The 17,203-nt window shown below is 44.0% G+C and overlaps 1 protein-coding gene across 3 annotated transcripts in view; it reads right to left on the bottom strand.

Annotated features, from left to right (window-relative positions):
* Positions 1-236: 236 nt before the first annotated feature.
* The window catches only part of mtch2 (mitochondrial carrier homolog 2), a 77,726-nt gene continuing 60,759 nt past the window's right edge, over positions 237-17,203 (bottom strand). The window contains exons 10-14 of one of the 3 annotated variants that reach the window (XM_085908514.1): positions 10,303-10,396; positions 8,567-8,614; positions 8,397-8,464; positions 8,244-8,319; positions 237-1,146 (exon numbers count right to left, since the gene is read on the bottom strand). In XM_085908514.1, coding sequence (XP_085764640.1) covers positions 1,060-1,146; positions 8,244-8,319; positions 8,397-8,464; positions 8,567-8,614; positions 10,303-10,396 — 373 coding nt within the window. In that variant the 3' untranslated portion in view covers positions 237-1,059. The remainder of the gene's footprint in view (positions 1,147-8,243; positions 8,320-8,396; positions 8,465-8,566; positions 8,615-10,302; positions 10,397-17,203) is intronic. The other 2 variants (XM_085908516.1, XM_085908515.1) reach the window with 2 other exon arrangements.

Raw genomic sequence — 17,203 nt, 5'->3', positions numbered from 1 at the left:
TTAGTATGGTACAGTGTTCAAAGTAAAAAGTGTTACCCTTTTGTCTCAGACGTTGACTCTGCTATATACTGCATTAATTTTTTTTTAAATGCTGCATTGTATAAAAATGTATGTATTAAGATACATTATCAGCTCTGTGACAAATCGTAAGTTTTCATTTCACTGCTAGAAACATATGACCATTATCGACGACCGTGGCTCAGGCAGTAGAGCGGGTCGATTAGTAACCGGAAGGGTTGGCAGTTCGACCCTAGCTCTGTCACAGTCACGCGTCGTCGTCTCCTTGGGCAAGACACTTCACACACCTTGCCTCCAGATCGTCATTGTAAATGAGAAAATGTTCTCAATTTATCTGGTAAAACATTGAATTAAATTAAAATTATCCTTGGAAATCAGGGCACCTCCATCTCATACCAAATTATGCATAACTTCTCGGGGGTATAGTTGTTTTCCATGATCAAATTTGGCAGATTGCTGGAGCCTATGCCACATTAAGTCAAAAGACAGATTGCACTCAATGTCTAAACTTGAATAGTAAAAACACCAAAAGGGGCAGAAGTAACTTTTATTAGCTATTAAGATCTTGAGAAGCAGACGATGACTGTTGCAGATTTGTTGAGTTTCATATGCATGTACTGAATGTGATTGGACAATAAGTCTTATACAATAATAATTAGAAGCAGGAAAAACAACCCAATATTACATACCATGCCCATTTGACCATTATCGTGTTAGACAACACATGCAATATGAAGTGTTTTAAAAATTGTGGCTCAAGTATTGAGGAATCATGTATGAAAAGAAATATATGGGGGGCGCAGAGGGGTGGGGGCAACTGACCAACCTGTAATAATCTTTTGAGGATTGGTTCAATCAACTGCACTTGGTGTTATCTTCTTACAAACCTGAAAATTTGACCTGAAAAGACTAAATTTTAAAGCACAGAATAGGCTATAAACAGGGACAAGTGCATACAAAAAGATGGACAAGCAGTCAGTATCCCAGATGAATCGTGGTTGTTGTTTGTTGTCTGTTGTCGTACAACTGAATCTTTTACTTTTAATAAAATCTTTTGTAATCAATTGCGTACGTCTTTCCTGCTGGAAGCTTCCGGAAGAATAAACTGTTTCCTCTGCTCATGTTGCCCTGGAGTAACAAACAAACAAAACAAACACACATTTTTAACTTTGGCTGAACTTCAGGAAACACGTCACAATTAAAAAAAAAAAATTACATTGCCAATCGCGAAGCCTGGCTAATTTGAATACACGCCTAAATTAATACATTGATTTCTCTGCGGTATATTCAGATTGTTTTCTGTTTCTATGGCTAAAATGCCAATGTGTATGGTTACATAAGGAGTCTTGCATTAGTAAAATGTAATTTAAAAATGTATCTTCTAATTTTGTCTTTGACCGCTATTCAAGACAAAGGTAAACCGAGGATGGTTCATTTTTCATTAACTAGCCCAATTTTGTATTTTATTAATCATGAAAATGAAGCAGGTTAGCTATTTCTATTTTATGCATTCATTTTGGAGAAATACTGAAACAATGCCTTTAAAAACGCCCACTTTTAATGATGAATAGGGCCACACACCCCTCCGCTCCATGTCTTGGCTGATGATGTCACAGAAGGAAGAAATCACAGTTCAGGTCAGTGGAATAGTGGTAGAGTGACCGCCCTGAGACTGGAAGGTTGTGGGTTCAAACCCTGGCCGGTTCATACCAAAGACTATAAAAATGGGACCCATTGCCTCCCTGCTTGGCACTCAGCATTAAGGGTTGGAATTGGGGGGTTGATCACCAAAATGATTCCCAAGCGCGGCACCGCTGCTGCTCACTGCTCCCCTCTCCCCAAGGGGATGGATCAAAATCACACAAATCACAAAATCATGAAATGCAGAGGACAAATTTCACCACACCAAGATGTGTGTGTGAAATTATTGGGACTTGACTTTAACTGTACCCCATTGGAAATCATTTTAAGACCATCGCTTAAAATGTACAAAAACAGCTGTCAATTGGCACCAATATTTACATGGTCATTTCTTATTATGATTGCTTCAACATATCCCAAGGATTAGCCTCAGTGGCTGATTTTTTTTTTAGAAATGACCAGACTCTGCAACTGAAGACCACTCACATAGTCGGAAAACTCATTCATTGCACCCAAAAGTGTTAAGTTTGTTTGCTTATCTGTTATGTTTGCGGCATAGATGGGAGCGCACACAGATGATGTGAGTGGGAAGGGATCAGTGCGTGGTTTTTGGCGGTTGTCGCAGTTGCAAAGTGTGAAGGGAAGAACTCCAAAGTTGTGTTTTATTTTTGGCAATTAACAAAAAGTAATGACGAGTGTGTGAGTACATTATTAGTAGGGAGTAAGTGGAAGCAAAAAATACAATGCATAATAATTGAATGTGGAAATTAAGGCAATGTAAAAAGTGCTAATTGAAGAAGGTCACACACTTGCATTTGTTACATCAGCAAAGATTTGTAATGAAATCATTATTATCATTATTATTATTGCGGCCGGGAGGGTGTGGGGTGTGAAGTTTCTCATTTTCATGTAAAGAGACTGCACCAAAGCGGCTTGCTCTGAGCTGCACCTCAGAACAAGTATAACAGAGGGACCTGTGATGCTATCAGAATGAAGAATTCAGACAAAATCATTGCTGTTCCACTTGATATAAACCACAACCGAATGAGTAAAACTAAAAGACGGAAGAATTTATAAACGTGATACGTAAGCTTTAAATAACAAGCTGGAAATTTACCTGTCAAATTTTCCCCTTCATTGTTTTTTTCTCCGTACTGTAAATTTCATGTTTAAGAAGAAATTTCAGGCTGCTGTTCTGAAAATGAACTACCAAAGCTTTTTATGAATACATCAATAAAGATCCATTTGTGGAATGCTGTGATGAATGCAGTTTGTCTTTAATTACATTCAACAATAAAACATATTTGACCACTTTTCATTAATTTTTCTAACTTTAATATATTCAAGTTAAGGCTATGTACCTAATTTCTAGTAAGTGGCTCACCCCCTCCCATATTTTTGTACATGTGGCCCTCATTAAAAAAAAGTTCGGACATCCCTGATTTAAAGTACCGTTTTCCGGACAATAAGAGTTTTTTTTCAGTTTGGCTGGGGGTGCGACTTATACTCAGGAGCAATTTATGTATAAAATTAACATATTGTTATATAATTTCACATGTTATTTTCACACTAAACCGCAAAGGGTACTCTCGGCCTGTGTGTCAGGATTCAGAAAAGCAGAAAAGAACTGCAACTGACAATGAGTGACCTAAGCGACCTAGAATGGGAAGCGCTGCATCTTCTACTTCCGGAGTTAGCGGAGTTGTTTAAAAGTGACACAGAGGATGAAAAATTCATTGGATTAAATGATTTAGAGTGACATGGATGGTTTGGTCAACTTTTTAGCATGTTATTTATGCTATAGTTATTTGAACAACTGGCGGCTCGGTGGCGCACTGGTTAGCACGTCCGCCTCACAGTTAAATTCCACCTCCGACCCTCCCTGTGTGGAGTTTGCATGTTCTCCCCGAGCCCGCGTGGGTTTCCTCCGGGCACTCCGGTTTCCTCCCACATCCCAAAAACATACTTGGTAGGCCGATTGAGATTTCCACGTTGCCCCTAGGTGTGAGTGTGGATGTTTGTTTGTCTCTGTGTGCCCTGTGATTGGCTGGCAACCGGTTCAGGGTGTCCCCCGCCTACTGCCCGATGACCGCTGGGATAGGCTCCAGCACGCCCGCGACCCCCGTGGGGACAAAGCGGTACAGAAAATTGATGGATGGATATTTGAACAACTCTTAATGTTATGTTAACATACCTGGCACGTTCTCAGTTCGTTGTTTATCCATCCATCTTTTTCCACCTATCCAGGGTCGGGTCACAGGGGCAGCAGCTTTAGGAGAGACTCCAAGACTTCCCTCTCCCCAGCCACTTCATCCAGCTCATCGCAGGGGATCCCAAGGCGTTCCCAGGCCAGCTGAGAAACATAGTCTTTCCAGCGCTTTCTGGGTTGTCCACGGGGTCTCCTACCAGTGGGACATGCCCGGAACACCTCTCCAGGGAGGCATCCTCATCTGGCTCCTCTCAACGTGGAGGAGCAGCAGCTCTACTCCGAGTCTCTCCCGGATGACCGAGTTTCTCACCCTATCTCTAAGGGAGAGTCCGGACACCCTGCGAAAGAAACTCATTTCGGCCGCTTGTATCCTGGATCTCGTTGTTTCGGTCACCACCCATAGCTCGAGACCATAGGTGAGGGTAGGAGCATAGATCGACCGGTAAATCGAGAGCTTTGCCTTTTGGCTCAGCTCTCGTCTCACCACGACAGAGTCCACATTACTGCCAACGCTGCACCGATCCGCCTGTCGATCTCGTGCTCCCTCCTGCCCTCACTCGTGAACAAGACCCCAAGATGCTTGAACTCCTCCACTTAGGGCACAATCTCATCCCCGATCCGGAGAGGGCATTCCACCATTTTCCGACCGAGGACCATGGACTCGGATTTAGAGGTGCTGATCCTCGTTCTGACCGCTTCACACTCGGCTGCGAACCGCTACAGTGAGAGCTGGAGATCACGGCCTAAAGAAGCCAACAGCACCACATCATCTGCAAAAAGCAGAGACGTGATGCTGATGGGCAACCGGACCCCCTTAACGCCTCAGCTGCGCCTAGAAATGTGACAAAGGACAGCCTTGGCGGAGTCCAACCCTCACTGGGAACGACTTACTTCCGGAAACGCGGACCAAACTCTGGCATCGGTGATGCAGAAACCGAACCGCCCTTATCAGCTTGGCACCCCGTACTCCCGAAGCACCCTCCAAAGAACCTCCCGAGGGACACGGTCGAATGCCTTGTCCAAGTCCACAAAACACATGTGGACTGGTTGGGCGAACTCCCATGCACTCCCGAGGATCCTGCCGAGGGTAGAGCTGTTCGACTATTACACCGCCAGGACGAAAGCCACACTGCTCCTCCTGAATCAGAGGTTCGACCTCCCGACGGACCCTCCTTTCCAGCACCCCTGATTAGACCTTACCAGGGAGGCTGAGGAGTGTGATTCCCCTGTAATTGGAACACACACTCCGGTTCCCCTTTTTAAAGAGGGGAACCACCACCCCAGTCTGCCAATCCAGAGGCACCGTCCCCGATGTCCACGCAATGCTGTAGAGGCGTGTCAGCCATGACAGCCCTAGAACATCCAGAGCCTTTAAGAACTCCGGGCGGATCTCATCCACCCCCTGGGCCCTGCCACCGAAGAGTTTTTTTAACTACCTCAGTGACTTTGACCCCAGAGATTGGAGAGTTCGCCTCAGAGTCTCCAGGCCCTGCTTCCACAATGGAAGGCTTGTCGGTGGAATTGAGGAGGTCTTCGAAATATTCTCCCCACCGACTCACAATGTCCCGAGTCGAGGTCAGCAGCACGCCATCTCCACTGTAAACAGTGTTGACTGTGCACTAATTCCCCTTCCTGAGACGCCGGATGGTGGACCAGAAATTCCTCGAAGCCGTCCGGAAGTCAAACAGCAAACTCCTCCCACGCCCGTGTTTTTGCCTCAGCAACCGCCGAAGCCGCGTTCCGCCTGGCCATCCAGTACCAGTCAGCTGCCTCCGGAGTTCCGCAGGCCAAAACGGCCAGATAGGACTCCTCCTTCAGCTTGTTGGCATCCTTTACCGCCGGTGTCCACCAGCGGGTTTGGGGATTGCCTCCACGACAGGCACCAACGACCTTACGGCCACAGCTCCAGTCGGCTGCCTCATTAATGGAGGCACGGAACATGGTCCACCCGGACTCAATGTCCCCTGCCTCCCCCGGGACGTGGGAAAAGCTCTGCCGCAGGTGGGAGTTGAAGCTATTTCTGACAGGGGATTCTGCCAGACGTTCCCAGCAGACCCTCACAGAGCGTTTGGGTCTGCCAGGTCAGACCGGCATCTTCCCCCACCATCTGAGCCAACCCACCACCAGGTAGTGATCAGTTGACAACTCTGCCCTTTTCTTTACCCGAGTGTCCAACACATGCGGCCGCATATACGATGACACGACTACAAAGGCTGGTGCCAAGTGCACACATGGACACCCTTATGCTTGAACATGGTGTTCATTAAAGAAAATCTGTGTCCAACAATAGAACACTGCTCAGGTTCAGATCGCATGGGCCGGGAGTGGCCAGGCCGTTCCTCCCTATCACGCCCTTCCAGGTCTCACTGTCATTGCCCACGTGAGCATTGAAGTCACCCAGTAGAACGATGGAGTCCCCAGAAGGAGCGCTCTCCAGCACTTCCTCCAGGGATTCCAATAAGGGTGGGTACTCTAAGCTGCCGTTTGGCACATAGACACAAACAACAGTCAGGGCCCTTCCCCCCACATAAAGGCGGAGGAAGGCTACCCTCCGCCGAGGCGCCCAGCCGGGGAGCAATAAGTATGCCCACACCTGCTCGACTCCTCTTTCCGTGGGCAACTCCAGAGTGGAAGAGAGGCCAGCCCCTCTCGAGAGGGCTTGTACCAGAGCCCATACTATGTGTGGAGGCAACTCCGACTATTTCTAGTCGGATCTTTTCTGCCTCACACACCAGCTCGGGCTCCTTTCCAACCAGAGAGCTGACATTCCATGTCCCTAGAGCCAGCCTCTGCAGCCGGGAATTGGACCGCCAAGGTCCCCGCCTCTGGCTGCCGCCCAGCTCACTTTGCACACGACCCGTTTGGTGGTGAGCCCATGGGAAGGGGGACCCACGTTTTCTATTCGGGCTATGCCCGGCCGGACCCCAAAGGCGAAGGCCCGGCCACCAGGCGCTCGCTTTTGAGCCCTATCTCCAGGCCTGGCTCCAGAGCGGGGCCCCGTTGACCCGCGTCCAGGCAAGGGAAAACTGGGTCCATATATTTTATTCATCATTCATTCTGAGCCGTGCTTTGTCTGGCCCCTCACCTAGGACCTTTTTGCCATGGATGACCCTACCAGGGGCATGAAGCCCCAGACAAAATGGCTCCCAGGATCATAGGGGCACGCAAACCCCTCCCCCACAATAAGGTGACGACTCACGGAGCTCGTTGTTTATGTGTCATGTAATGTTAGCATATTGTACAAGTATTTAGCCTGTTGTAGCCTCTATTCTATTCTTATTTGAAATTGCCTTTCAAGATGATGTCGGTTTTTGGTGTTGGATTTTATCAAATAAATTTACCCCCTAAACGCGACTTGTACTAGTGCAACTTACTGTATTTTCTGGACTATAAATCGCTCCCGAGTACAAGTCGCACTAGCCATAAAATGCATTATAAAGAAGAAAAAAACATAGGTCGCACCAGAGTACAAGTCGCATATTTGGGAGAACTTTATTTGACAAAATCCAACACCATGAACAGACATGAACAGGCAACAACTGGATAAACGATACGGTATGCTAACGTTGCATAAACACAAATGAGCAGCTGAGAACGTGTCTGACGTAACATTAACAGTTATTCAAATAACTATAACATAAATAACATGTTTATCAAACCTTCCGTGTCACACAGCACCCCAGATCTTTCTATATATCAAATAACTAATATAAATAATCTTATCAAACCATCCGTGTCACTCTGAATCATTAAATCCATCAAAATCTTCGTCCTCTGTGTCAATCTCTGTCCTCTGTGTTATGAACAACTCCTGACTCCGGAAGTCAGTGAATGGCTTCGGACTTCTTGTCAGTTGCGGTTCCAATCATTCCACAGGCCTAGTGCGACCTCACGTGGTTTTAAGTGGAAATAACATGTGAAGTGATCACCTCTACTAGTAAGTAAGTAATTTATTAATGATCAAGTAATAATGTCTTAATAATTTCACATACAAGTCGCAGCCCTGGCCAAACTTTGGAAAAAACGGCAACTTATAGTCTGGAAAAATCTGGTATATATGGCTGTTCCTTCTTCATTATGCATTTTATGGCTGGAGCAACTTGTACTCCGGAGCGAGTTATAGTCTGGAAAATATGATAATTATTTTAACTAGAAGTGTTTATGTCAATGTCTGATTTGTTTGAAGGTGGTTCCGCCGGCATCTTATTAATGGAATGCCAAGTATGAAAAATCAGGACCAGGTTGCTTGACTGTTTTTATCGAGTGCAGTGATGTTTTGAGGGAGAGGGGCGGTAGAGCAGGTGCTGTCAGTTTTAAGCCTTGATAGGTACCACAACACAGTAGATTCAGGTTTAGAGACAAGAAAAGAGCTGACCTCTCTGCTTAGATGTTTCCAGCAGTGCACCCATGTCGGATATACTGATGCATAGGGGGGAAGTCCTCCAGTGAGCCTGGGACAATCAGGGAATACAGTATGTGACAATAACAATAAAAAGGCTGAAAAGGTAAATCCCTCCAGCTAACTCACCCGCAGTTATTGACAGCCATGAGGTTGGACACCAAAACAAAAGGGTATGTGAGCATGCTGGCAAGGAACTGTAAAAAGAAACAAAAAGCATGATGGTGAAGTAAATTTAACACCAATTTTAAACAGCAACTTGAATAAATATAATATGGGTACTATACGGGAGGGCTTACCCCTGTCACAGCCTGAGAGCAGTTCTTGATTTCTCCAGTGTGGCTCATCTTGAGACAGTGAGAGTGAGAGAAACAAAGTTCAAACTTTAAAACCTAGCCAGAATTCCAGTAGAAACAAGACTGAGCCAAAAGAAAATATATTTTTGTTTGGTGACAAGAACCAGATAGAGAGAGTGTGTGTGTGTAAGTAAGAAGTAAGTAAGTAAGAAGTAAGTATGTATGTATGTATTATGTATATGTATATATATATATATATATATATATATATATATATATACACACACACACACACACACACACACACACACACACACACACACACACACACACACACACACACACACACACACACACACACACACCGTAATTTTCGCACTATAAATCGCGGTTTTTGTCATAGTTTGGGTGGGGGGGTGGGGGGACTTATACTCAGGAGCGACTTTTATGTGATTATTTTGCACAAATTTTCAAAATTCAAAAATCCGCGATGTAGTGAAACCGTGATAAACGAACCGCGATGTAGCAAGGGATTACTGTCATTTGAACTGCAAGTGACGTCACCCGTGCTGCGCGGCACTTGTTTACATGAAGGGCAAAGGATTCGATCATGGGATGACGAAGATGACAAAGGGCCCCACGTACTACTGGCATCATTAGCAGCTTTGTTTGTAAGGGACACGGAGGACGAAGGGTTTGAAGGATTTGATGGTTTGGAGTGACCCAGAAGGTTTGAAAAACTGTTATGGCTTTTACGCACGCCCGGTCCTTCTCGACGGGAGCTCTCTTTCACCTCCGTAGATGGAAGTCGGGGGCCGGCGCTCGGCCGGGTGGCTGGCTGTCCGGGGACGGTGGATGGGGCTCAGACATGGCTTTTACGCACGCCCGGTCCTATTTCATGTAGCTCTCTTCCACCTCCGTGGCAGGAAGTTCAGTAGTTGTTGGCTCGTTGAACTCTTGTTTTGTTAAATAAAGAGCCGTTTACCAAACCCAAGTCTTTCCTGGTACTTTGTCAACGCTACAATATAGTTATATACTAGATCTCTGCAGCGCACGCGCGGCATTGTTGACATAAAGAACGAGGAATTTGATCGATGGATTTAATGATTTGGAGTGACACAGAGATGGTTTGATAATATTGTTTTAATATGAGTATTTGAAATATACTTTATATATCGTTATATGGGTCTGTGGAATAATTAGAAAAGCAACTTACAACGGGTCCAACGTCAGCATATGCGGCGCATACGCGGCATTGTTTACATAAAGCACAATCGGTGGATTTAATGAATTGGAGTGACACAGATGGTTTGATAAACGTGTTATTTATGTAATACTTACTTGATCAAGTCTGAATGTTACGTCAGGAACGTTCTCAGCTCCTCGTTTGTGTACATGTCACGTTAGCATACCGTATCGTTTAGCCTGTTGTTGCTGGTTCATGTCTGTTTTTGGTGTTGGATTTTGACAAATTTGCCCCTTAAGTGCGACTTATACTCCGGTGCGACTTATATATGTTTTTTTTCACTTTATTGTGCATTTTATGGCTGGTGCGACTTCTACTACGGAGCGATTTATAATCCAAAAATTACAGTATATATATATATGTGTGTGTGTGTGTGTGTGTGTGTGTGTGTGTGTGTGTGTGTGTGTGTGTGTGTGTGTGTGTGTGTGTGTGTGTGTGTGTGTGTATGTATGTATGTATGTATGTATGTATGTATGTATGTATGTATGTATACCGAATCATCAATAGCATATGTGTTGATGAAGTGTGCCAGCAGGTTACAAATCCACAGAGCGAAGACATCTCCAAGAAGACGCGGGATCAAGCCACTATGAGACAACAAAACAAGCAACAAAATATTGATGATTTTTTTAATTTAATGCATAGCCTGAGTCTCTTTCCTACAATCACTAGACCCACGAGAGTAACATCACAGAGTGCTACTCTGATAGATAACATATTCACCAATAGAAAACAGGACAACAAGCGGGTTATTAATTACTGATATTACTGACCACCTTCCAGTGTTCACAGTATATGACAATAATTTCAAATCTGAAATTGGGGTGTATAAACAACAAAGAATTAGGACAGATGAGACAATTGCTACTCTAAAACATGAATTAATGGAACAGAACTGGGATGCAATATATAAAGAAAAAGATGTAAATAATGCATACCATAAATTGATGACTACATCCACTTCATTATATAATAAGCATTGTCCAGTCAAGGAATATAATAAAAAAAAAAACTAAATACAAGAACAGTCCATGGTTGACGAAAGGTTTAAGAAATGCCTGTAAAAAGAAAGATTTACTCTATTGGAACTTAATAAAACAGAGAACAGAAGGCGCTGAAGATAAATATAAGAGATAATAAATTAACTAATGTTATAAGATGAAGAACGAATATTATAAGAATAAATTAGAGACAAAGTGAGTACCGTAATTTTCGGACTATAAATCACGGTTTTTGTCATAGTTTGGGTGGGGCGACGACTTATACTCAGGAGCGACTTATTTGTGATTTTTTTCACAAATTTTCAAAATTCAAAAATCTGCCATGTTGTGAAACCGCGATAAACGAACCACGATGTAGCAAGGGATTAATGTCATTTTAACTGCAAGTGACGTCACCAGCACCGCGCGGCGGTTGTTTACATAAAGAACAAAGGATTCGTGATAGATTTGTGATAGACAGTTTTTGCATGATTTGAATGAGGCAAAATAACATGCTTTTCCTATCGAATATATTGTTATAATCATTTGTTTCAGATGTAAATATTTTCTGTATAAAAATCAAATTTGGTGTTCAAAAAGTCTTTTTTCAAACTTGAGTCTTGAAAAAGAGGGGGTCATGTTACAATCGGGGTCGTCTTATATTCGGGCCAATACGGTAGTTAGAAATAGGTGTCTACTGCTAAGAATGTGTGGATTTTGTTAAGTCAAGTCAAGTCAAGTTTATTTGTATAGCCCTAAATCACAAGCAGTCTCAAAGGGCTTCACATAGACAATCAATTGACAATTATTCTCAAAGCATCCCCTGATCTTGGGCTCCCAAAAGGGCAAGGAAAAACTCAAAAACCCCTACCAGGGGAAAAATGAGAAACCTTGAGAAGGGACCACAGATGGAAGGATCCCCCTTTCAGGATTACCAGGCTGCAATGGATGCAAAGAGGGCACATAAAATACATCATATGGAAATCAAAAAGTGGATGTCCAGGCCAAAGCGAAGAGCTGTCGGAGGTGCCTTCGATTGTCCTGGCAGTGTCCTCTAGGAGGGTATTCCGCTGCAGATCCCTCATGCTGAATGGGTCCACGAGAATCTAGATAGCCGTCGTCAGCTTGGGTGTCACCTAACCACCTCCCCAGCCGGGGAGGGGGGAGTGGGGTCGGGGAGAGGGAGCAAAAACAAACTCCAGCCGAATCGGCTACTACAGGTTAATTAAAGGCCACATCATAAAAATACGTCTTTAAACGTGTCTTAAATATTTCTACTGAGGTAGCAGTTCTAATATCCATTGGCAGGGCATTCCAGAGCTCTGGAGCCCGAATAGAAAATGCTCTAGCCCCTGCAGACATTTTCTTGGCCCTCGGTGTCACTAAAAGACTAGCGTTTTGCGAACGAAGGTTACGAGACGGAACATAAGGAACAACTAAGTCGACGAGATATGAAGGCGCTAAGCCATGCAATGATTTATAGGTTAATAGAAGAACCTTGAAGTCACATCTTAAATGGACCGGGAGCCAGTGTAAATTGGCTAATATTGGGGTAATGTGATCAAATTTTCTTGTCCGTGAGAGCAGCCTTGCAGCAGCATTTTGTACTAACTGTAGACTTTTGATGCTGGACTTGGGAAGACCAGAGAATAATGCATTACAGTAGTCCAGGCGCGACGTGATAAATGCATGTATAATAATTTCGGCATCACCGGTCGAGAGGATTGGGCGAATCTTAGCAATATTACGAAGGTGAAAAAATGCTATTCTGGTTATATTCTTAATGTGCTTTTGAAAGGAGAGCGTTTGGTCAAATATTACCCCGAGATTAGTTACAGTATCACTCTGAGTGATAGTACGGTTATCTAGAGTTATAGCGGTTTCCTTAAATAGATGTTGATAACGAGCTGGACCAATTATCAACATTTCAGTTTTATCTGGGTTCAGACGAAGGAAGTTGAGAGACATCCATTGCTTGATCTCCGCAAGGCATGCCTCAAGATTACAACAGTCCCACGGATCTGTCATTGATAATGGCATATATAATTGGGTGTCATCCGCGTAACATTGAAAGCTAATATTATATTTACGTATTATGTTCCCAAGCGGAGTCATATAAATATTAAATAGAATTGGTCCTAGTACCGATCCCTGAGGGACACCACACGTAACTTTATAGAGCTCAGAGGACGCATTGCCATGGACCACACGGTGCGTCCTGTCCGATAGATACGAATGAAACCAGCCTAGTGCTGACCCCGAAATACCGACACTACCTTTAAGACGCTCTAGTAAAATATTGAAGTCAACAGTGTCAAAGGCAGCACTAAGATCGAGTAGTAACAATACCGATGAAGTATTTGAATCCATAGCTAAGAGGAGATCATTAGTCACTTTAGCAAGTGCTGTCTCAGTGGAATGATTAGCTCTAAACCCAGACTGAAAAGATTCATATCGATTATTAGCGACCAGGTAATCAATAAGCTGCTGCGCTACTACTTTTTCAAGCAGTTTTGCTATGAATGGGAGATTTGAAACTGGCCTATAGTTACTGAGACAGTCCGGGTCAAGATTTGGTCGCTTAAGTAGCGGTTTAATAATAGCGGTTTTAAAGGCTGTTGGTACTATCCCAGAGGAGATAGACAGATTAATTATATTTGAAACGGACGGTCCTAAGATTTGAAATAATTCTTTAAATAGTTTGGTTGGAAGCGGGTCAAGTAAACATGTTGTTTGTTTAGCCGCACTAACTAATTGTGAAAGCCTTTCGAGGGACACGCTTTTAAAATTTGAAAGGGTTATTGCATGATCGTCGGCGCCGGTAATCGGCGGTCCCGACTGAGTGATCGGAATGGTCATCTTGATCTCATCCCTAATGGATTCAATCTTTCGAGCAAAAAATTTCATGAACTCGTCAGCCGAGTGAAAGGAGCCATCGGGGGTTGGCTGGCGTAGTGTTAGCTTTGCCACCGTATCAAATAGGTATTTAGGATTGTTCTTATTGAGATTAATGACCTGCGAAAAATAACGAGTTTTTGCTAAAATAAGCGCATCTTTATATTTCAGGAGGCTGTCGCGCCATGCCTGATGGAAAACCTCAAGTTTGGTTAAACGCCATTTGCGCTCATGCTTTCTACTTAATTGTTTAAGCGAACGTGTTTCATCTGTGAACCACGGAGTAGGCTGTCTACGGCGAGTTTTTAGACGTAGCGGCGCCACAGAATCAATGGCATTTAACAATGTAGCATTGAATTCATTTGTAAGATTATCAATAGAGCCGGTATATGAGGGCAATACGGCAGTTGCTGGTGGCAGTAGCCCAGATAGCGCAGTCGCAGTCATGGAGTTAATATTACGGCTGCTATAATTCTGATTGCTCTCTTGTCTTTGACTAAGAACTAAAATTTCAAATTTTATTAAGTAGTGATCAGACAAAACAGTAGTGTAAGGCAGTACTGTTATATTAGAGGTTGCCAGTCCTCGGGATAATACCAAATCTAAGGTATTACCATTCTTGTGCGTTGCTACCTGTACGGCTTGCGTAAAACCAAACGTATCAATTAGAGTCTGAAACGCCGAAGTAAGTGGCTCTGACGGTAAATTCATGTGGACGTTAAAATCGCCCATGATTATTATATTATCCGCGTTCGTCACTAGATCAGCCACGAATTCTGAAAATTCATCCAGGAAGCTAGCGTAAGCCCCAGGTGGACGGTAAATAACAGCAAGATAAAATGACGGTAAAGCGGTGGATCGGACAGTGAGAACTTCAAATGTTTTAAATATGTTAATCGAACGAGGCGTAAATCTAAGATCGGAATTTGAGATGAGGGCAACACCCCCACCCTTTTTTCGAGGACGCGCCACATGCGAGCTCACAAAATTTGGAGGCGAGGCCTCATTAAGGGGTAGCAGGTCATTAGGTTTTAACCAGGTCTCGCAAAGACCAAATATATTTAGATTATGTTCCGTGATGAGGTCATTAACGAGAACCGCTTTTGTATGAAGCGATCTAATATTCATAAAGCCAAGTTTAAGTGTAATCGGTTGGTCAGGGTTTGTATTTATCGGAGGAGTTTTGAACGAAATGAAAGTGAGGTTGTGTTCTCTAGGCCTGACATCACCTCTCAATTGTTTATTCGCGCGGTGGGACGATACGACCGTAGGAATTTGATAGTAAATATTTGGTACACGTAATATTATCTGAAACAGTCACCATATCATCAGCTATACTGGTCGGGGTGGAGCTTTTGGATAAGGTATTTATCTATACCTTAGATAACATAAGAATGATTTGATGATGATGAGATGAAGAAAGATATTCTATACTAGAATATATTTACATGTTGACATCTTAAGCCAAACAAGGAAGTAGATGCCGCCCGCAGCAGCAGCAAGGAGGCAGCAGTGGTGAGAAGCTTGCTCAGCCACCTTTCTGGCGTACAGTGGACCTTTTCTCTCATATGGCAGGTTATCAAAGTCACCTTGTGAAAATATTAATCATCTAGTAAAAAAACTCTCAAAACACTCAAAAACAAGTGCTGGGGGGGGAAAAAGACGGCCCTGTCAACGATATGATGTCACAGCATTCCAATGTTAAACTAGGCCTCTTTGGGGCACATGATTAGCTAGGTAGCTATGATATTATCTTGCTGTGACCCTACTCTTGCTTCTACTGGTTTTCCCTCCTCTCAGACACTTTTTGCACATACATATTAGTTGACTTCAGTTAAGACTGCAAGCCCGCCCACACATTATAACACAGGCTAGGCAGAGTCGCCCACTTGCAGGTGGGCGGCTCAGAGTATAAGGCTAGGAATCCTGGAGGTGGGGGTGAGACCAACTTCCACAATTTCACATAGAAGGCTCCATAGCTGTGTCTCGATCTTTCATTAAATAGTTAAACTGAGAAGGCAGCCTCCTGCCTATGAGCATAGCAAGCATTAAAGATAAAGAACTGAGACAAAATATAACACCAACATGGCGCCGTCCATTAAAGGTAGAGCGGGGGATTATTTAGGCAAGTACAAGACCAGACACACAAATTGGGAGACCAGATATTGACCAAACTTCATATTATTATTTCCTTTTCCCAGCAAGACCTCAATAAGGGGACTTCGGAGGTATAATTTAACTATATACTGTTGAAGAACCATCTACAATCTCTGAGTCTTGCCATGTGCAGAGGTTTGCGGACGACACTGCGATTGTTGGTTGTATCAGGGATGGATGGGAGGAGTAGTACAGGAAGCTGGTCCAGCGGTTCACCAGTTGATATGACTCTAACCACTACCATTTGTAGTTTTTTTTAGCTGAGGTAGCGTTTACCTTTTTTTTTTTTTTTTTGCTTTATAAGAGGTAGTGTTTACTTGCGCTGCAAACGTTTTGATGATTAAAGATATAAACGGTAGAAGACTTGTCCATACAACCATACGTGACACGTAATAAAATAAATCCCCTCACAATATTTATGAGCGTTTTGTAAACAGGTACTGCAGTCAAGCTACGAAGTAAGCTAATGCTAGCACCAGCGTTAGCGAGACGGTAACAAATGCATTGAACATATTTAGGGTAACCAGACATCCTCATTTTCCCAGACATGTTTGCATGTTCTCCCCGTGGCTGCGTGGGTTTTCTCTGGGAAGTCCGGATTCCTCACACAAAAACATGCTTGGATGGCCTTTTGAGCACTCCACATTGCTCCTAGGTGTGAGTGCGGATGCTTGTTCGTTTCTCTGCCCTGCTGGCAACCGGTTCACTGTCCCACGCCTACTGCCCGATAACTGCTGGGAGTGGCTCCAGCACACCCGAAACCCCCGTGGGGACAAGCGGTATAGAAAATGGATGAATGGAGTTTGCAGGACGGTTAAATTTTGAAATATACTTAAAGTTAAAATCTAAAGTCAAGTTTAAGTCCCAATGATTGTCACACACACAACTGGATGTGGCGAAATTAGTCCTCTGCATTTAACCCATCTTGGTGTGATTTTGATCCATCCCCTAGGGGAGAGGGGAGCAGTGAGCAGCGGCGGTGCCGCGCCCGGGAATCATTTGGTGATCGAACCCCCCAATTCCAACCCTTAACATTGAGTGCCAAGCAGGAGGCAATGGGTCCCAATTTTACAGTCTTTGGTATGACCCGGCCAGGGTTTGAACCCACAACCTTCCAGTCTCAGGGCGGACACTCTACCACGAGGCCACGGAGGTTTACCTACTTTGTATGCCAAGGCCCGATTTCCTGTCGAAGCCGTATAATTTCTTCAGCTTTGTGAAAATACACATGCGCCGTCTGGAAAAAATAGAAACCTTGCAGAAGGCTTGTGGTCTCCAGAGATGGGTCACATACATTGCATTGACACGTCGACAATGCTTTCTTTCCCTTGCCTCCCTCCCTACCTGTGTGGTGAATACTTT

Source organism: Syngnathus leptorhynchus, chromosome 3 (assembly GCF_054491065.1).
Source record: "Syngnathus leptorhynchus isolate UIUO chromosome 3, UIUO_Slep, whole genome shotgun sequence".
In the NCBI taxonomy this organism is placed as follows: domain Eukaryota; kingdom Metazoa; phylum Chordata; class Actinopteri; order Syngnathiformes; family Syngnathidae; genus Syngnathus; species Syngnathus leptorhynchus.
Note: the sequence above shows the minus strand (reverse complement) of the source record. Positions and strands in the feature narration are given on the sequence as shown.